A 21,225-nucleotide genomic window follows, 5' to 3' on the forward strand; every position below is an offset into this window, starting at 1 on the left:
CATTGAGTATGATGTTGGCTGTAGGTTTGCTATATATAGACTCCACTATCTTCAGGAATTTTCCATCTTTTCCTATTTTTTGTAGTGTTTTGATCATAAAGGGATGTTGTATTTTGTCAAAGGCTTTCTCTGCGTCTATTGATATGACCATGTGGTTTTTGGTCTTGCTTTTGTTGATCTGGTGGATCACATTGATTGATTTACGTATATTAAACCAACCTTGCATGCCTGGGATAAACCCCACTTGGTCATGATGAACAATCTTTTTGATATACTGCTGTATCCGGTTGGCTAGAATTTTGTTCAATATTTTCGCATCTATGTTCATCAGAGATATTGGTCTGTAGTTTTCTTTTTTGGTTGTGTCCCTGTCTGCTTTTGGTATCAGGGTGATGTTGGCTTCATAGAAGCTGGCAGGGAGTATTCCAGTGTCTTCAATCTTCTGGAAGACTTTTAAAAGTAGAGGTATTAGTTCTTCTTTGAAAGTTTTGTAGAATTCATTTGTAAAACCATCTGGTCCAGGACTTTTATTTTTGGGAAGATTTTTGATAACTGTTTCAATTTCATTAGCTGTGGTGGGCCTGTTCATGTTATCCACTTCCTCTTTACTTAGTTTTGGAAGTTGGTATGTATCTAGGAAATCATTCATTTCTTCCAGGTTCTCTAGCTTGGTGGCATATAGTTGTTCATAGAAGCCTCGCATGATATGTTGAATTTCTGCAGTGTCTGTTGTGATATCTCCTCTTTCATTTACTATCCGATTTATTTGGGTCTTCTCCGTTTTTTTGTTTTGTGAGTCTGGCTAAAGGTTTGTCGATTTTGTTTACTCTTTCGAAGAACCAACATTTACTTTCATTGATCTTTTGTATGGTTTTCCTATTCTCAATGTTATTTATTTCTGCCCTAACTTTAGTAATTTCTGTCCTTCTGGTTGCTTTAGGGTTCCTTTGTTGTTCTTCTTCTAGGTCTTTAAGATGTGTAATCAGGCTGTTTATTTGTGCCTTTTCTTGTTTCCTAATGTGTGCTTGTATAGATATGAACTTCCCTCTTAGGACTGCTTTAGCTGTGTCCCAAATATTTTGATAGCTTGTGTCTTCATTTTCATTGAACTCTCGAAACATTTTGATTTCTTCCTTGATTTCCTCTTTGGCCCAGAAGTTGTTAAGAAGTGTACTGTTGAGCTTCCACATTTTGGCACTGTTACTAATCTTTTGTTGATTGTTAATTGTTAGTTTAATTCCACTGTGGTCTGAGAAGATGCTTGGGATGATTTCAGTGCTCTTGAATAGGCTGATGCTGTCTTTGTGGCCTAACATATGGTCTATCCTTGAGAATGATCCATGTGGATTTGAGTAAAATGTGTATTCCAGTTTCTTGGGATGAATGACTCTGAAAATGTCCAATAGTTCTAGTTTATCTATCTCTTCATTTAGCTCCATTATGTCTTTACTGATTTTCTTCCTGGATGATCTGTCAAGTTGAGATAGTGGGGTGTTGAAGTCCCCTACTATGATTGTGTTACTGTTAATATATTGCTGTAGCTCTTTCAGTAGAAGTTTGATGTATTTAGATGGCTTCTCATTGGGTGCATAGATATTAATAATTGTTAAGTCCTCTTGATTGACTGATCCTCTGAGCATTAAGTAGTGTCCATTCCTATCTTTTTTAATCTTATGTATTTTAAAGTCTATCGTGTCAGATATGAGAATAGCTGTTCCTGCCCTTTTTTGTGGGCCATTGGCTTGAATGATAGTTTTCCATCCTTTCACTTTAAGTCTGTGTTTGTCTTGTTGCGTTAGGTGAGTTTCCTGTAGACAACATATTGTTGGGTTGTGTTTTCTGATCCATCTTCCTACTCTGTGTCTTTTATTAGGTGAATTAAGGCCATTCACATTTATTGATATCAAAGATTGAAGATATTTTAACGCCATTCTTGTAGAGTTTTAGAGTGTTTTGATATATGTTCTATTTGTGGTGGTCTGGTTGTTTATAGGAAACCTTTCAGAACTTCTTTCAAGGCAGGCTTGGTGATGGTTGCTTCCTTCAACTGTTGCTTTTCTGAGAAGGTTTTGATGCTTCCATCTAGTCTGAATGACAGTCTAGCAGGATATAGTATTCTTGGCTGAAAGCCTTTCTCATTGAGCACTCGATAGATATCTTGCCATTCTCTTCTGGCCTGCAGTGTTTGTATGGAGAAGTCTGCTGCTAATCTTATGGGTTTTCCTTTGTAAGTGACTCTTTGTTTTTCTCTTTCAGCCTTGAGGATCCTTTCTTTATCCTTATTCCTTTCCAATCTAAGTATGACATGTCTTGGTGTCTTTAGGTCTGGGTTAATTCTGTTTGGGACCCTCTGGGCTTCTTGAATCTTTATGTCTTTGGTGTTGTCTAGACTAGAGAAATTTTCAGCTATTATGGCCTGGAGAACGCTTTCTTCCTCCCCTTCTCTTTCTTCCTCTGGTAAGCCAATAATGCGTATATTGTTTCTTTTGAAGTCATCCCATAGGACTCTGTTGTTGTTTTCAGCATCTCTTAATCTCTTCTTGAGATCTCTTACTTCTTCTTTAGTTGTCTCTAATTCATCCTCAATCTTGCTAATTCTGTCTTCAGCCTCATTGATTCTATTCTCTCTGCCCTCTACTGCTTTCTGGAGTTCATCTATTTTGTTGCCCTGCTCTGATACTGTTTTAGCTTGTTCAGCTAGTTGCCTTCTTAGCTCAGCAATTTCAGCTTTCAGCTCTCTAATAACTATGAGATTATTAGAATTTTCTTCCATATTCTCATTTGTTGTTCCTGCAGTTCTGATTACAATTTTTTCAAATTCTTTACTCACTCCTGTTATTATTTCCTTAGCTAATGTTTGGATGTTGAACTCGTTGTTTTGTGCTTCGCCCTCTGGAGGACTTTTAGCTGGATTCTTGTCCTGGTTCGAGTCTCCATTATTTTTTCTTGTTGTTTTAACCATTTTATATAAGTTAACAGTTTTTTCAATCCCTGAGTTGGAGTTCAGTGGTGTAAAAGCCTTTTTTTTTTCCCCTGTAGGCTATGGTAGCCTGAGGGCTTTTAAACTATCAATAGGCTTCTTGGCTTAATCAATGACTCCTGACCAAGAGATAAAGCAGGGTGTGGCAGAGATAATCCAGTGGTTATGCAAAGAGACTTTCACAGCCCTTCAGCTATGCCACCGAGGTATAGGTCTTCTCCTGAGTTTCCCGGTTAGATCTCTGTGCCCTGGTGTCCCTCCCTGTTGCTGCTCCAGATTCTGAGGGTAGTAGCAATGGAGACTCAGAGTTGTACTTGGTGAATCTCTGGGGAGTCCTTTCCTCCCTTCAGCTGTCCCCTTGTTGGTGGAGCAGACTGGAGGTGGTGTCTCCACTGACAAACTGTCGAACTGTTAGCAGTCACTTAATCTCTCCTTAGGCCCCTCTTTCCTCTCTGTCACCAGCCACTCGTGTTTGTACTCACGAGTGATTTACTGGGTTTCTGTGGTCATTCTAGTCCTGTCTTGTTTCGGTCCGGGTGGTCTCCTTTGGTATTCCTAGTTGATCCGGGAGAAGAGAGGAGAGGAGAGAAAGCGATCTGCTGCTCGTAGTTCCGCCTCCGGAAGTCCAGCAGGCAAGCAGTCCAACAACCTAATCATAACACGATCCTGTCCTGCCTTTTTCTCCTCCAGTGGCAGAGTCAGGAACCCAGGAAGTATGTATGATAGAGGGGCGGGGAGAAGCCCCCTTTCTCTTTTGATTTCTCTCTGTCTCTATGTAATAAATACACTATTAAAGTAGAATTTAAATTTAAACAGATTCAGTTATTAATGAGAGTTGAGGAGAAAGAGAACCAGAGAAGCACTCAGGGCCATGTGATGTTAGGGACCTAACTTGGGACCTTGTGCCTGAGAGTCCAGTCCGGAAAGACCGACTAGGTGCTGGCTGACTGACGGAACTTTGATTTTCATGTGTGTAATGTAATGATGTTTAAAATAAAATTAAACGTGAATAGAATGAACAGCGAGATACTCGTTACTCAGCTTGAAGAAAAGCCCTCTGTCTGTAGGCTCAACTGCCACTCGCCCCACCTTTTCCTTCTCTAGTCCCTTGAATGTGATGTTATTGTCTCTGCGGGTAGTGCTACTTTGTATTCACTACATGTGTTAAAAAAAAAACACTTTATAGTATGCTCTTGCTCCCAGCTTTCCAACTGCGGGGTTGGGGGTCGCTTCACAAGCGGTGAAGCAGGTCTGCGGGTGTCTCTCTCCTCCTCTCAGTCTTCCCCTCTCGGTTTCCCTTTCCTAGTCAACAAAGACAGCAATTCTTCTTCTAGCATTTGCCCTTCTTCCATAGCCAGTCAGCAGCGTCAGGTTGAGCCTGATGTCAAGTTTCGAGACCTCCTTTGAATCTGGAGAGGTGGCAGTCGTTGACTATGTGGGTCATAGTCTGTCTGGAGCCGCAGGGGCAGTTCGGGTCGTCTCTGGCTCCCCAGCGATGGAACATAGCGGCGCACCGGCCATGGCCTGTTCGATAGCGATTGAGGGGGGCCCGATCATAACGTGCCAGGTCAAAGCCGGGTTGACGCTCGCAGGGGTCTGCGATGAGGTGTTTGTTCTTGACCTCAGCTGACTGCCAACTCTGTTTCCAAGAGTCTGGAACAGAGAAGTTCAATGTAGGCGTAGGGGACCAGATTGGGTGACGAGACGTCAAGCGTTGGACACGGTGGGCGAAGATATCCGCGTATATTGGCAGGTCCGGTCGAGCGTAGACGTGGGAAATGAACTTAGATGATGCCGCATCCCGACGAATATCTGGCGGGGCGATGTTGCTAAGAACTGGCAGCCATGGAACCGGGATGGAACGGATGGTTCCAGAAATGATCCTCATGGAGGAATATAATTTGGAATCGACCGAGTGGACATGGGGGCTACGGAACCATCCTGGGGCACAGTATTCTGCAGTGGAATAGCATAATGCCAGAGATGATGATCGTAGTGTGGAAGCGCTCGCGCCCCATGAGGAGCTGGCTAGTCTTGCAATGATGTTATTCCTCGCGCCCACCTTTGCTGCAGCAATAATAACAATAACAACAAGGGCAATAAAATGGGAAAAATGGCCTCCAGGAGCAGCGGATTCATACTGCAGGCACCGAGCCCCAGCGATCACCCTGGAGGTAATATATATAATAATTCTCACTGCAGAGGACAGAAAGAGGAGGACAAGAATAGGAGGCTCTGTCTTAAATCAGGCGGACAGAGGTGGTGGTTTGGGTTACAGCGATGGCCACATGGGGATGAGGAATATCCCCCTGGGGAAGCTTATGTGCCCCGCCCCTCCCAATAGGCCTGACTGGAGGGACCCAAACAGTTGTGTGGCTGCACATCTGACTCGCTACCAGTAGGTGGCGCTCTAGCACTTAGCCGGGAGGGTGCAAGTTCTGGCCTGGGAACCCAGGGCGGCTGAGAACCTGTTCGCCTCTTGGGCGTGAGGCCAGAGCCTTGCGGGCAGCCACCCAGTAGGGTCCATGTTTTCAGAAGTCAGGTCTTCATTCTACTCAACATCCATTTCGTCTGAATAACGAGTGCCTGTTCTCTGCCAGACACGCTGTCAGCGTGACACTCTGGAATCAAATCAGTGAGGGCCAGTTGGTGGTGCAGATAGTACTAAGCCCAAGGACTGGTGCAAGGGTCCCAGTTCGAGCCCCTGGCTCCCCACCTGCAAGGGGGATGCTTCACAAGCAGTGAAGCAGGTCTGCAGGTGTTTACCTTTCTCTCCCCCCCCCCTCAACTTCTCTCTGTCCTATCCAGTTTAAAAAAAAAAAAAAAAGGCCTCCAGGAGCAGTGGATTTCATACTGCAGGCACCAAGCCCCATAAGAGTTTCACTGTGGGGGTGGAGAAGAGGTAGCATGATGGTTATGCAAACAGACTCTCATGCTTGAGTCTCCAAAGTCCCAAATTCAATCCCTCCCATCACCATAAACCGGAGCCCAGCAGTTCTGTTTTTTTTTTTTTTTTTTTTTTAAAGGGGAGTCAAGCAGTAGCGCAACAGGATAAGTGCAGGTGGCGCAAAACGCAAGGACCGGCATAAGGATCCCGGTTCGAGCCCCTGGCTCCCCACCTGCAGGGGAGTCGCTTCACAGGCGGTGAAGCAGGTCTGCAGGTGTCTGTCTTTCTCTCCCCCTCTCTGTCTTCCCCTCTTCTCTCCATTTCTCTCTGTCCTATCCAAGAAAACAACAACAATGATGATAAACAAGGGCAACAAAAGGAAGAAAATAAAAAAACAAAAAAATAAAAGCATTGTGAGTGACCTGGGAGGTGTCACACTGGCTGAAGTGCTAAGCTTAACAAGTTTGAACTCTGGAGTTTAATCTCCAGCAATGTGTACACTAGAGTAATGACGTGATCCCACCCTTCCCCATCATTAGCTAAAAAAAAATATTGTGGGCACATGTTACAGGGCACAAGGACACAGGTTTGAACCCCCAGTCCCCACCTGCAGGGGGAATGCTTTGCAAGTGGTGAAGCAGTGTTGCAGGTATCTCTCTGTCTCTCCCTCTGTCTCCCCTTCCCTCTTGATTTCTGGCTGTCTATCCAGTAAATAAAATGAAGATAATAAAACATTTTTAAAAAATTGCGAGTGCAAAAAAAGTTGCGAGTGCACAAAGTGACATTTAGTTGTTCACTTTTAGTCCTTTTTTATTTTTATATTTTTAAATTTTTATTTATTTATTTATATTTATTTATTCCCTTTTGTTGCCCTTTGTTGTTGATATCATCATTGTTGGATAGGACAGAGAGAAATGGAGAGAGGAGGGGAAGACAGAGAGGGGGAGAGAAACACAGACACCTGCAGACCTGCTTCACCGCCTGTGAAGCGACTCCCCTGCAGATGGGTAACCGGGGGCTTGAACTGGCATCCTTATGCTGGTCCTTGCTTTTTGCACCACCTGTGCTTAACCCGCAGCACTAACACCCGACTCCCAGTCCTTTTTTATTTTTATTTTTATAGAAATGGATGTGGGGTGGGCAGTGGTGCACCTGGTTAGGTGTACATATTACCAAGTGCAAGGACCCGGCTCCCACCTGCAGGGGAGTCACTACACAGGTGGTGAAGCAGGTCTACAGGTATCTATCTTTATCTCTCTCTCTCTCTCTTTCTGTCTCCCTGTCTTCTCTCAATTTCTCTCTGTCCTATCTAAAAAAAAAATTGGAAAGAAAAACATGGTTGCGGGGTGCGGTCGATTCATAGTACCATCACTGAGCCCAGCAATAACCCTGGTGGCAACAAAAAAAAAAAAAAAAAGAAAGATGGTCTGAGAGGTGGCGCAGTGGATAAAGCACTGGACACTCAAGCATGACATCCTTAGTTCAATCCCTGGCAGCACATGTACCAGAGTGATGTCTGCTTCTCTCCCTCTCTTCCTTTCTCATTAATAAATAAATAAAATATTTAAAAAAAAAGAAATAAAGTGAAAGATACTCTGAAGCTTCCTCCAAAGTGATGGAACTCTGACTCTAGGCTGGGTCATCACATGGTAACTATCCAATGACATATTTTTCAGTCCTTGTAATATTTTTTAATAAATGGGGGTCGGGCAGTAGCACAGCGGGTTAAGCGCACGTGGCGCAAAGCACAAGGACCGGTGTAAGGATCCTGGTTTGAACCCCCGGCTCCCCACCTGCAAGGGAGTCGCTTCACAGGCGGTGAAGCAGGTCTGCAGGTGTCTGTGTTTCTCTCCCCCTCTCTGTCTTCCCCTCCTCTCTCCATTTCTCTCTGTCCTAACTAACAACAACAACATCAATAACTCCCCTGCAGGTGGGGAGCCGGGAGCTTGAACTGGGATCCTTATCCTGGTCCTTGGGTTTTGTGCCACGTGCACTTAACCCACTACGCCACCGACGACTCTCTATTTATGTACTTTTAATGAGAATAAGATGCAGAGAGAGAGCTTGAGCAAGCAGACACTACTCAGCTCTGGCTTATGGTGCTGGGACCATGGGGCGTCAGGCACGAAACTCTTGCATGAGCACTGAGCAGTCTCCCCTGCCTTCCTGTTGATACACACACACACACACACACACACACACACACTTTTTTTTTTCACTGCAATCTGGGAATGAATCTTGAGCTTTGAGCACATGTGACACCGCTGAGCCGACACCTGGCCTAATTTTATTCTCTGATTTTAGAGAGGAGAGAGGAAGAGGAAGTAACAGACTCAGAGGGAGGGTGGGCATGACATAAAGGATAGTGTACCTGCTCTGTGATTGTAAAGTATTTATTTATTTTCCCTTTGTTACCCTTGTTTTTTAAATTGTTGTTGTAGTTATTATTGTTGTTGTCGTTGTTGGATAGGACGGAGAGAAATGGAGAGAGGAGGGGAAGACAGAGGGGGAGAGAAAGACAGACACCTGCAGACCAGCTTCACTGCCTGTGAAGCGACCCCCCTGTAGGTGGGGAGCCGGGGCTCTAACCGCTACTGCCCGACTCCCATGAAAGTCTTTTGCATAACCATTACGTTGTCTCCCCAGCCCCGTAATAACAATTTTCATGAAAGGAAGAAAGTGGGGAGGGCCGATTTTCAGTCCTGTCTCTTGTCTGAGGCAGCCTGCTGCTATATATCCTTCAGGACACACACACAACCTAGTGACTTCCAGCATTGCCTTGGAGGCTTGTCCCTGTGCCCAGCACCTGGTGGGTCTCAGGAACTGGCAGCTAACAGCTCACAGTGACCCCGGCCAGCTGTGCTGACTGTAAACACCCCCACCAACCCCTTCACACACACACACACACACACACACACACACACACACACACACACACCAAGCTATAGTCCATCCACCCATGTCATCCTTTCTCACACGATCTGCTCTGGTTTGAGCGCACAGCCAGGGAGGGTGGGTCTTGGCTTTGCCATGTTCTGGAAACAGCCACAACAACATAACCCATAGTTTATCCCAAAACACTAACTCTAATTCCTCCTAGCAGCCCAGAGAGAAGTTCCTTATCTTCCTTAAACACAGAGGGAACAAAGGCTTCCAACACCCAGTCCCCCCAGGCCCAGGCTGGGTCTTCTAAGAAGACCAGAGAAGCTTTAGCTCTGCTCACCTTCCAGAAAGAAGACCTCAGGCTGGGTCAGTGAAATATCTCTGCCATGTGTATGACCCAGGTTCGAGCCTGGCCCCACTGCACTGAAGGAAGTGTCAGTGCTGTGGACTCTCCAGCAAGAGGTCCTGAGTTCAATACCCAGCAGCGCATGGACCAGAGTGATATCTGTTTCTTTCTCTCTCTCTCTCTCCTCTTATCTTTCTCATTAGTAAATAAATATTAAAAAGGAGGAGGAGGAGGAGACTCCAGGCACTAGAGCAGCTCCAGCCCCAGTCTTAATCTTGAAGGGGCCAGGGGTAGTGTGGGGAGACTGCAAATGCCAGAAATCCAAACTGAAATGAAACAATGCTCTCTGAGCCGTATTAGGCATTTCCTTCACGTTTTATTTTAATTTTATAATTTTCCTTTTTTTTTTTAAAACCAGTGCACTGCTCAGTTCTCACTTATGGCGGTGCAGGGGGTGAGACCTGAGACCTCAGATTCTCAGGCATGAAAGCTGTTTGCATAACCATTACGCTATCTCCCCGGCCTTCCACTGAGCACTTTCTTTTCTTTTTTATTAACTTTTTAATTATCTTTATTTATTTGATAAAGACAGCCAGAAATTGAGAGGGAGGGGACAACAGAGAGAGAGAGAGGCAGAGAGACATCTTCAGTCCTGCATCACCACTCCTGAAGCTTCTCCCTCTGCAGGTGGGGACCAGGGGCTTGAACCTGGGTCCTTGCACATTGTAACATGTGCCCTCAACCAGGTGCACCACCACCTGGGCCCAGAAGCACTGAGCATTTTTAAGGCAAGGCATATATATGTGAGCACGGGCCAGCTTCCATGTGCCACCCCTCTCCACAGTTCACTGTACAAAACAACGAAGCAGGTAGATCTCATTAACACTTTTCTTTTAACTCTCCCCCCCCCCCAGCACTGCTCAGCTCTGGTTTATGATGGTGCAGGGGACTGAACCTGTGACCTTGGAGCCTCAGGCTTGAAAGTCTTTCTGCAGAACCCTTATGCTGCCTCCCGCACCCTAACACCTTTTGAAGACTGGCCAGTTTGAGGTACAGTGACGGTCAGCTACTTGCTCGAGGAAACAGAGCTCAAAAACTATCTTGGGGAGATGTTGTGCCGACCCAGCCATCCTCAATAAAACGGTGGTTTATAAGGGCTGTAGGGATGGGGGTGGGTAAGAGGCACCAGCTCTCAGGGCCTGTCGATTCTGAAAGGTCAGTTTCCACATTCTTCCAATCACCAGTTGCTTGGTGATGTCATCGACAAACTTTTTTAGAGTCAGACCTCCCAGGCTAATCCTGGGATCCAGAGTGAACGTGGCACATGATGCGAAGCACAAGGACCGGCGTAAGGGTCCCAGTTCGAGGCCCCGGCTCCCCACCTGCAGGGGGTTGGCTTCACAGGTGGTGAAGCAGGTCTGCAGGTGTCTATCTTTCTTTCCTCCTCTGTCTTCCCCTCCTTCTGTCTTCCCCTCCTTTCTTGATTTCTCTCTGTCCTATCCAACAACAATGATAGCAACAATAACAACAATAATAACAACAAGGGCAACCAAATGGGGGGAAACAACAAGGGCAACCAAATGGGGGGAAAAAAGGTGTGTGTGTGACTAGGAAGGAAAGAAAAGACGTGACCAAAAAAAGCCAAATATCTACAAATATAGACAGATGGTTGTAGAAATAATAGTTAACACATATCTCTTGGGAGAACTGTTGTAGCTTCCAGTGGAGGGACTGGAGATCCAGAACTCTGGTGGTGAGAATGGTATGGGGTTGTACCCGTTATCTTGTGATTTTGTAGGTCAATATTAAATCATCAATAAAAACGAAAGTGGGGCCGGGTGGTGGTGCATCTGGTTAAGCGCACAGGTTACAGTGCACAAGGATCCAGGTTCGAGCCCCTGGCCCCCACCTGCAGAAGGAAAGCTTTGCAAGTGGTGAAGCAGGGCTGCAGGTGTCTCTCTGTCTCTCTCCCTCTCTATTTCCCCCTGCCCTCTTGGTTTCTGGCTGTCTCTATCCAATAAATAAAGATAATTTAAAAAAATAAAAAAGAAAGAACTAAAGCTTAAAAAAAAAAAAGTGATCCAGAACTGTGAAATTGCACATGGAAGGACTGACCATGACTCTACCAAAAAGAGGAGGAAGAGGAGGAGGAGAGGAGAAGATGGACGAGGAGAAGGAGAAGGAGATGGAGAAAGCGATGGAGGGGGCAGGGGGAGATAGCATCATGGTTATGCAAACAGACTCTCATGCCTGAGGCTCTGAAGTCACAGGTTCAACACCCCCCCCCCCCCCCGCACTTCCATAAGCCAGAGCTGAGTGGTGCTCTAGTTAAAAGAAAGAAAGAAAGGAAGGAAGGAAGCAAGCTCTGGAGGAAGAGGGAGAAAGGAGCCTCCAGGTCCTGCACACAGCCCAGCTCAGGGTCTCTGGCACTACCTGACCTGGGATGTCAGCAGGCCCCTGTCTGGGAAAGATCAGCCTCTTGGCAGCTCCCTCTGCCTCCTGCCAGGTTCACTCAGAAGTGACAGGAGACATCGGAGCCCTCCTTCCCTGTTCTACATGCCAGAGTGGGTGCAGGGCGTTCCCTCCCTGCCCCACTCCCAGATGTTGGGGTACAGGTGGTGACCGATTCTGTTTGATCCAAACAAGTGGGCCACCGACAAGACCACAGATCCCAGCCGTGCCATTTCCAAGCTGGGGGACCTTGGGGCCGCTGCCTGACCTCTCTCTGAAACTCCAGGAGCTCGTGGTGGTGCTCAGGGCGCTCAATGAATGGAGCTGCTATAATTATTCTCTGGGCCGTGGCTGGGGGAGGGGGGCCTGGCAGGCAGCCAGGCCTATATTTAGCCTGGAAAGTTGGGGGGGTTGTCATAGGAAACAAAGCGCGGTAGTCAGCCCAGGCTCCTGGGGGCGGAGCTGCGGACAGGCCAGTCTGCTGTCCCCACCTCCCTGCCGGGTCACCTTGGTCACACTCAGGTGGGACAGTGCTCAGCTTGGCCTCTCTGGTCACTGGGGGCGGGGGGGGGGGGGGCTGCCCCCAACCCAGTTCTGGCCTGGAGTGGGGGCTAGTGGGGGGTAGGATGCCAAGGTAAGCCTGACCCCAGTGGGGGTCAAGTGTGGAGGGAGCTGGTCCTCCATCCCAGCCCCCCCCCCGCCCTTCCCCCCTCAACCCGCACCGCGCGCTGATGAGTGTCCAGCCACGAATAGCTCAGTGGAACCAGTGAGTCACAGAGGCTGGAAATACCGCCCTCTCCTCCCTCCAGCCCTCTCCCCCTCTCCTCCCTCCAGCCAGAGCTGCACTCAGGAGACTTTTCCACTCCATCTGGCCTGTGTGTGTGTGTGTGAGGTCCCTCCAGGGAGCACTCTCTCTCTCCCCACTAAAACCAGACTCCATTCAGGCTCTGACTCTAAGGCTGTGTGATCCTGGAGAGGCCCAGCCTCTCTGGGATTTTGAGTCCATTTTAGGCTGGAGGCAGAGAACCCAGTGGGGTGGGAGGTAGAGAGCGTCATGGTTCTGCAGAGAAACCCATGTCTGAGGCTCCAAAGTCCCAGGTTCAATCCCCCAGAGCCAGCATAAGCCAGAGCTGAGCAGTGCCCTGGTTAAAAAAATAAAATAAAATAAAATAAAGAGTTGGGCGGTAGCGCAGCGGGCTAAGCGTATGTGGCGCAAAGCGCAAGGACCCAAGTAAAGATCCCGGTTCGAGCCCCAGGCTCCCCACCTGCAGGGGAGTCGCTTCACAGGCGGTGAAGCAGGTCTGCAGGTGTCTGTCTTTCTCTCCCCCTCTCTGTCTTCCCCTCCTCTCTCCATTTCTCTCTGTCCTATCCAACAATGATGACATCAAGAACAATAACAATAGTAACTACAACAACAACAACAACAACAAAACAAGGGCAACAAAAGGGAATAAATAAATATTAAAAATTAAATTAAAATTAAATTTAATTTTAAAAAGGAGGATGAGGATAACCCCGGGCAGGCAGCCCTCCCCCCTCCCCCTTGGAGTTCCTGTTCCTGGAGTTGGCAATTGGAAGAGAAAGTACAAGCGTATTTTGTAAAATAGTTTTGGGGTTCTTACCCAGGCGGGTGTGGGACACTAGGGTAAACCCAGAGGAGCCCACATCTCAGGGAGGCCTCGAGCCTCACTTTAGCTCACTGCTGAGTTCTGGCTTATGGTGGTGCTGAGGATTGAATCTGGGACCTTTGGTGCCTCGGGCATGAAAGGCTTTTCACATAACCTTTGTGCTATCTCTCCAGCCCTCAAAACCTTAAGGAAGGTGTGTCTGTTTGTTCCATGGATTCCCACCAGCTGCACGCCACCCCCCCCCCCATACCACCATGCTGCCTCAAGTCTGAGAACTCCAACCAGGTGATCCCAGCAAGCCTGTGACTCTTGTCATTTATTGTGTGTGCAGGGTACAGTACCAGTCCCCCCAGCAGTCCCATAAGGGTCCCAACATGACTGGGTGGGGGAAGAGGACACCTTACAGAACACAGCACACAGGGCAGAGGCTGACCCTGCTGCTGGCCCCAGGCACCCCTCCCCTGTCACCTTCACTTCTGAAGATGGAAGACTCAGCCAGACCCCTGAGTCTGACCAAAGGTCCCTGACCTGGGCCCGGGACTGGGAGGGTTGAGCCTCACCCGTGACGTGGGTCTGTTCCAACAGGAAGGTGGGGCCAGGGCAGAGCAAAGACAGCTACTATGCAGTGCACAGGCCGGGGGCGCTGAGTCCTTTCTGCGGTCTTGGGTTTAAAGCACAGTGCACAGTAAATGAGCTGGGCAGTCAACCGCTCAGAGATTACCTCCCGACTGATAAAACATGGCTCTTAGAATGACTTTGATTTTTGGATATTTTGAAGTCAGCTTTAGCCAGTGGTGATGCTGAGCATTGAGGGGTGTGTGTGTGTGTGTGTGTGTGTGTGTGTGTGATTACACACACAGTTTATAGATTCATAGATTAAAGAAGGGAAGGGTTGGGGAAGGGACTGGCCAGAGGAAAAGGTTAGTGAGAAGCAGAGATCAAGGTAGGTGCCGGGCAGAGGCACCTACTTGAGCACGCGTTGCCATGTGCAAGGACCAGGGTTCAGGCCCCTGGTCCCCACCTGCAGGGGTGGGGGAAGCTTCATGAGTGGTGAAGCAGTGTCACAGGTTGTCTTGTTCTCTCTCTCTCTCCCTCCCTCTCAATTTCTGTCTTATCAAATAGATAAACAAAAGAAAACAGAGAGAGAGAAAGGAGGTCCAACCTGGATCCAAAGTCCCAACCACGTCCTCCTCCCCCTGGCTGGGGGGAAGAGCCTCCGGGAGCCCAGGCCTCTGTGGAGGAGCACAGCCTCACCCTTTTGGCCTGGCCTGGGGGCTTGAGCAGGCAACAGACTGGAGTTTTGTAGTTTATCACGGACCGGCTGTATTGGAAAAAAACCTACCTATATACAGAGATGACTTGGCACTGCCCTGGCACAGCTGACTGCATGGGGGCACTGGGTGGGCAGGCAGGCAGCTGGGGGGCATGTCTGGGGCACAGAGCAGCAGAAGGAGGCCTCTTACACAGGCTGTGTCCCCTGGCTTCCCTGTGGCCCTGGGCAGCTCATCTTGCACAGGGACTCTTGACTACCAGCTCCCCAGCTCCCTCTGACCTTCCTCCCACTCCCCCAGCCCAAAGGGCCCTGCCCTGCCCTGCCCTGCCCTGCCCTGCCCTGCCCTGCCCTGCCCTGCAGAGACTCCACAGGTCAAAGGACCTGTCTGTCTGCTCTGCAGATGATTTGCCCAGAGATTCTAACTGTTCAGCCCCCTTCCTCAAGCGGGGAATCTCTGGGATCTCCCCCTTCACCTTCCCACCTTTCTATTTTAAATTAAGTGGCCTTGTCTGGAATCTAAGGGGCCACAGGGGAGACGGGGGAGGGGTAGTTGGGCTGCCTTGGACAGAGCAGAAGGCCTCCAATTGGGGGTAGGGTGGGGAATGACCCACCTGGGGCCTGTGGGTTTGGGGTCTAGAAATGGGGCTGAGCTGTTCTGGAAGCTGTCCTGAAGGGATGCTTAGGGACACTTTTCTGGAGGGCTAGTGTGTGTGTGTGTGTGTGTGGGGGAGTGCTGGGGGGGTGGGCAGAGGAGGGGCTGGGCCTCAGATCTTGATTTCCGTCCGGAAAGTCTGCTGAACATGCTCCACGTGTGGGTTGCGTCGTGCCCGGATGGTGAGGCTGCCGTCCCCCCTCAGGGCTGAAGTCACCGAGGTGGGGTCCACGTCCTCTGGCAGCTGGCACTTGTGAGCAAAGGTGTTCATGACCGTGCCGTCGGCAGCCAACTGGGGGGAGAGGGAGAGGCTCAGGGTGGGTGGCGCCCCACCTCTGTCCAGCACAGAGTAAGCTGCTGCCTGCTTCTCTCTTTCTTTTTAATTTTATTTCTTTATTATTGGATAGAGACAGAGAGAAATTGAAAGGGGGTGATGTGGGAGGTGGCACAGTGAATAAAGCACTAGACTCTCAAGTAGGAGGTCCTGAGTTCAATCCCTGGCAGCTTATGTACCAAAGTGATGTCTGGTTCTTTCTCTCTCTCCTCTTATCTTTCTCATAAATAAATTGAAAATATTTTAAAATATTGTTATTGGATAGAGACATAGAGAAATTGAGAGGGGAAGGGGAGACAGAGAGGGAGAGAGACAGAGAGACACCTGCAGCCCTGCTTCCCTACTTGTGAAGCTTTCCCCCTGCAGGTGGGGACCAGGGGCTCTGTAATGTGTGCGCTTAACCAGGTGCACCACCACCACCACCTGGTCCATATATATATATATATCTTAAGAAAGAGAGAGAGGTGTTGGGCACCACCTGGTCCATATATATATACATCTTAAGAAAGAGAGAGAGGTGTTGGGGGTAGATAGCATAATGGTTATGCAAACAGACTCTCATGCCTGAGGCTCTGTCAAGTCCCAGGATCAATCCCCTGCACCACCATAAGCCAGAGCTGAGCAGTGCTCTGGTAAAAAGAGGGGGGGGGGGAAATTGAGAAGGAAGGAGGAAATAGAGACAGAGAGACACCTGCAGCCCTACCTCGCCACTTTTTGAAGCTTTTTCCACTGTGGGTGGGGACCAGGGGTTTGAACCCAGGTCCTTGTGCACTACAGCGTGTGCACTTGATCAGGTGCACCACCTCCTGGTCCCCCACTGCCCACTTCTTTTCCTTGTGCTTTCTTCCCAGTCAGGCCCTCCGTGAGGGGGAGGCAGAGGGGCTGACAGGGACTAGGGTGGTCACAGGTCACCAAGGGTCCTGCAGGTTGGCACTGAGAGGGGCTAGAGGGAGGGGAGGGTCTTGGCCGTGAGCTCATGGAGGCACAGCTCAGGACTCTGAACCCTTCCAGGCGGTGAGGGGAAGAGGACACACAGCAGAGTGTGGCCCCAGACGCCTAGACACACTGGGGATCCACCTCCCAGAGCTGGCGGCGGCCCCTCCCCTGTGATCTGGCCAGCACATAGTGTCCACAGGAGTCTGGGGTGGCTGAGTCACTGGTGGGGGTGGCAGGGCTGGCACGTGCCCCCCCCCCTGCCGTGGTCCCAGTGCCCTCGGCTCCTGGCTTCCTTGGCAGCAGTGCCGGGTGTCCTGCCACCAGTGCTCAGGGGAGAAGACCAGAGGGAGGCATGAACAGCATCTCTGCAGTCAAGGCGGTGGTGGCCGTGTCCCCGGCCCTGCTGAGGCAACAGCCCCCCTCAGGCTGGGCCACACCCTCCCTGGGGGTGCAGTTCTCCTAGGAACTTGGGCTGAGAGATTGAAGCCATCCAGTGACTGGCTGAGGCTTGGAGGGGCCCAATTCAGCTGTCCCAGGATGGGAACTGGGCCTCCGGACTCAGGAAAGAAGGGGGTTTGAGGGGTGCCATGAAAAGGAATCCCTCCCTGCTGCCCTGTGTGCCCCCCACACCTAGGTGCATAGCTGCCAAGGCAGCTGGCTCCCCTCAGCTCCCCCCTCTCACCCGGCCCCCTCAGGTGTCCCCTATCTGCCCCCTTTCACCCCTCTCCCAATGTGCCGTGTCTCCATCTGGGAGCCTTGAGCCAGAGAGGCAGGAAGGGGGTCAGTAACTGGAGTAAGAGCCCCAGCTAGTTGGGGGAGGGGGCAGCAGCTCTGGGAAGGGCCCGAGGTTCTAGAATAGAGCAGAGTAGTGGGCACACCAGCTGGGGAGGGTGCAGGTGTGGAGCTTGGGGTCCTGGCGAAGGGGCTAGGCTCACCTTCTCAGCGCGAACCTCGATGTGGTTGTTGGACGTGGTGACGATGATGTCTTCAGGGGAGAAGTCACTCACGTCCACTGCAAACTCATAGGCATCTCCAAGGGTCTTGATGTTGCCAGGACCCCCAGGACGGGCTGTGGGGAGGACTGCCGTGAGCTGAGCTGGCGAGGGGCTTGCGTCCAAAATCCAGGCTCCAGCTCCCAGGGGAAGGGCTGGGCGCCCAGGCCTGACCTACCCCACGGTGCCACTCCTATGTCTTCATACTCACCTGCCCCTCTTTACCTCCATGGTCTCCTTTTCTTTCTTTTTTTTTTTTAATTTTTGTTTGTAAAATGGAAATATTGACAAGACCATAGGATAAGAGGGGCACTAGTCCACTGAATTCCCACCTCCAGAACTCCGTATCAAATCTTCTCCCCTGATAGCTTTCCCATTCTTTATCCCTTTGGGAGCATGGACCCAGGGCCAGGATGGGGTGCAGAAGGTGGAAGGTCTGGCTTCTGTTAATTGCTTCCCTGCTGATCATGGTAGAGTCAGAGCCTCTTCCAGGATGAATAGTGTGTGTGTGTGTATGTGTGTGTGTGTGTGTGTGTGTGTGTGTGTGTGTGTGTATACACATCTGAATAAACCACCCAGGCCTGGAGTAGGGCATGCCCTCAGCCCTCTACCCCCTCCAGGGAGGACCCAGCCTCTGGCCCTTTGTAACTACCGGTGCCACGGCTGCCCCCAGGCCATACCTGGCCCTGGGGGGACCCTTTCTGTTTCCTTGGCCACATCTGTCCTGGGGTGGCTGTGGCACCTGTCCCTGGCAGCACAACACCTGCAGCCACCCCCGCAGATGTCCCTCCCTGCGCCCCCCCCCCCCCACACACACACACACTCAGCTCCAAGCACTTGCCTGGGAAGGTCAGGGGCTCCGAGTGTGGCCGCATGAAGCTGCCAAAATCCTCAGAAAGCATGCTCAAGGCCTTCTCCATGGGAGGGTCCTGGGCTGGGAGGGCACAGGAGGCTGATGAAGAGGAGGAAGAGGTGGAGGAGGAGTGGAAGCTTCTCTCTGCTCTGAAGGTGGAGGAAGCCCTGTGGCTCATCCAGGGATGGGCAGCCGGGCCCAGGCCAGGCAGAGGGGTGGAGGAGAGGGCAAGGGCCGAGGGCTTCCGAGGGAGCTCACTAGGCTCCGGCTGCTGGCGCTTTATACAGCCCGCCGTCCCTGGGCTTGGGGCCAGCCCCTTGTCTACCAGCTAAAATTAGGACTCCCCGTGGCCCAGAGGGGCCTGGCAGTCTTCTGCAGTGAGTCGGCCCTGCTGACAGCCCGACACAAGCAAGCTGGCACAGCCCAGCATTCCAGGCTGATAACTTCAGCCCCAGGGGCCTACTTGTGTGGTGGGGAGGGTGGGGGGGGGTAGGGGCCAGCACCAGGGCAACCATGCCACTCAAACACCCAGGGTCTTGAGCAAGTGGGCTTCACCTCCCTCTAAGGCCACTCCTTTATCAGACTATATGCTCCTGGAGGGCAGTGTCTTCGCTGCTTCCTAGACCCCTGCCCCGCAAGTTCCAGTCCCTGGTGTGAAGATCTGGGTGGTCAGAGGATCAGGGTGGAGGGACTCAAGGTGCTGGTTCTGCAGAGGGCAGGTAGTGGGGGGCGGGGTCCCCACCTACACCCACAGGCCGCAGCTGCGAGGTGAGAGACTCCTTTCCTCAAGCCAGATCTTTTCAGAGATTGAAACAGATGTGAGGAGGGGATAGACCGTGCAACTGTCTGTATGCCAACCCTGCGCCCATCCTCCTACCCACAGCTCCCGGGGGACCGAGTTCCACACTGACCCTCCCCTTCCTTGGTCCCAGGACTGTTTAGGGACCCTCGGAGAAGCACACTGAAGTAGGGTTGGGGGAGTTCAGGGAAGGACTGTAGGTCATTTGGTCAGTTGTTACACAGCCTGGGAGGTTGTGCTCTAGGGAACAGCCGGCCGGAGCTCAGAGGAGATGCAGCGGGGAGCAGAGCAGGCAGCAAGAAAGCAGAATTTGGGGAGACACTTCTTGCTTCTGGGTACGGCCCCTGGGCTTGGCCTGTGTGCTCTCCCACACTCTTCTGGAAGCTACGGTTCCCATTTCATAGACAGGAGAGTGGAGCCTCCCAGGGGCAGCCAGTTTGCACGCGGGTTAGCGGCAGAGCTGGGGATCCCGTCCAGCCAGGTGTGAGCCAAAGGCCTCTGGGAGACCGGGACTCTGGGCATGGGTACCGACACAGGCTGGCTCAGAGACCGGGAAAGTCCCGCTCCAAGTAACCCACGGGGCCAGGATTGACATCGTGAGGACCAAGGCAGAGAAGCGGGAAGGCCTTCCTGGGAGGAGGCAGAGGGGGGCTCTTTGTTGCCACCTGGACATGGGGCTTCCACTCTCCTCCCTAAATCAGCTGGGTTCCTCCTCTCCCGGGAAGGCCTCTCTTGATTGCTGCAGCCCACCCTGGGGTGGCCTGACCTGATACGCTCAGCAAGTGACAGAACAACTGCCCCCTGGTGTCTGGGATTTCACTGCTGTGACCTCAGTCCCCCAGGACTGTAAGGGTCCACCTGTCTCCCCATTGGGTGGGTGGGGGGCCCTAAGGGAGGGGACTGCTCTGCCTTTTCTCTTTCCTTCCTTTCTTTCTTCCTTCCTTCCTTCCTTCCTTCCTTCCTTCCTCCCTTCCTTTCTTTCTCTTTTTTTTTTTATCATCTTTGTTTCTGTATAGGATAGAGACCGCCAGAAATCCAGAGGGGAAGGGGAGAGAGAGTAGGAGAGAGACCCCTGCAGCCCTGCTTCACCACTTGCAAAGCTTTTCCCCCTGCGGGTGGGAGCTGGGAGCTCGAACCCAGTTCCTTGTACTTTGTAACATCTGTGCTCAACCAGGTGGGTCACCACTGCCCTCCCTTTGCTTTTTTTTTTTTTTTCCTCCTTTTGCTCCTCCTCCTCCTCCTCCTCGTCTGTCTCCTTCTCTTGTTCTTTTATTGCCATCGGGGTTATCTCTGGGGCTTGGTGCCTGCAGATGAATCTTTAGCTCCTGGTCACCATTCTTTCTTCTACCCCCTTTTCTCCTTTCTTTTATCGGCTAGGACAGAGAGAAATTGAGAGGGGAGGGGGAGATAGAGAGGGAGAGGGAAAGACAGACACCTGCGGACCTGCTTCACTGCTCGAGAAGCTTCCTCCCTGCAGGTGAGGACTGGGGCTTGTCTGTGCTCACCCGGGTGCACCAGTGGCCAGCCCCCATATTTATTTACTTATTTGTTTGTTTGTTTATTTGTTTCCAGAGCACTGCCCAGCTCTGGCTTATGGTGGTGCCGGGGATTGAACCTGGGAGTTCAGAGCCTCAGGCGTGAGAGTCTTCTCCATAACCTTTATGCTCTCTCTAGACTTGTTTCATTTTCTGTAGATCTTATAGAAATTTCTTTTTCTTTTCTGTTTTTTTTTTTTTTTACTAGAGCACTGCTCAGCTCTGGCTTATGGTGGTGCAGGGGGATTGAACCTGGAGACTCAGGTATGAGAGTCTCTCTGCATAACCATTATGCTATCTATCCCCACCCTTATAGAACTTCCTACCTGGGGGGGGGGGCTTCCCCCTTCAGAGGCAATACTGGTACAGGTATCTCCTGAAGTGAGGGCAGGGCAGGGCAAGGGGCACAGCCAGGGCTCAGGGTGGAGGCTGGAGCAAGAAGGGTCTTCCATGGAGGCCGAGACTCCTGCCCAGCAGTGTCCTCCATCCTGGCCAAGGACTGTCAGGAACTCACCAGTGCTAAAGGAAACAGGGTGGGGGCCCAGAGTCGTGCTGTCCTCCAGGGAAACAGGAGCCAGTGTCTAAATGCAGACACCCCGTCATGGTGCAGAGCACCTGAGTCACTGCTGCTGGATGTGGGCTCCTGTCCCCCCCTTCAGGCGTCACCCCCCTCCAC

The 21,225-nt window shown here is 50.8% G+C and overlaps 1 protein-coding gene and 1 long non-coding RNA gene across 2 annotated transcripts in view; both read right to left on the minus strand.

The window, feature by feature from the left end:
* Positions 1-7,436: 7,436 nt before the first annotated feature.
* LOC132541449 (uncharacterized) overlaps positions 7,437-21,225 on the minus strand; it is a 226,473-nt gene continuing 212,684 nt past the window's right edge. Inside the window, exon 2 of the long non-coding RNA XR_009552654.1 lies at positions 7,437-7,764. This is a non-coding gene — a long non-coding RNA (uncharacterized LOC132541449). The remainder of the gene's footprint in view (positions 7,765-21,225) is intronic.
* On the minus strand, positions 13,465-18,502 carry HSPB7 (heat shock protein family B (small) member 7). Its single transcript, XM_007523712.3, has 3 exons — positions 18,204-18,502; positions 17,306-17,439; positions 13,465-15,392 (listed from the first exon to the last, which is right to left on the minus strand). Exons 1-3 carry the CDS (start codon positions 18,391-18,393, stop codon positions 15,213-15,215), a joined length of 504 nt encoding a protein of 167 aa, XP_007523774.1. The 5' UTR covers positions 18,394-18,502; the 3' UTR covers positions 13,465-15,212.

Source organism: Erinaceus europaeus, chromosome 11, assembly GCF_950295315.1.
Source record: "Erinaceus europaeus chromosome 11, mEriEur2.1, whole genome shotgun sequence".
NCBI lineage: Eukaryota > Metazoa > Chordata > Mammalia > Eulipotyphla > Erinaceidae > Erinaceus > Erinaceus europaeus.

Bases quoted from the DNA above. Each gene is read 5' to 3' on its own strand.
- HSPB7 (XM_007523712.3), bottom strand. From the start codon at position 18,393: ATGAGCCACAGGGCTTCCTCCACCTTCAGAGCAGAGAGAAGCTTCCAC. The intron at 17,440-18,203 runs GCAAGTGCTTGG...TCCTCCCCACAG, and splicing joins GGAGCCCCTGACCTTCCCAG to CCCGTCCTGGGGGTCCTGGC. The intron at 15,393-17,305 runs GTGAGCCTAGCC...CTCTCCCCCCAG, and splicing joins TCGAGGTTCGCGCTGAGAAG to TTGGCTGCCGACGGCACGGT.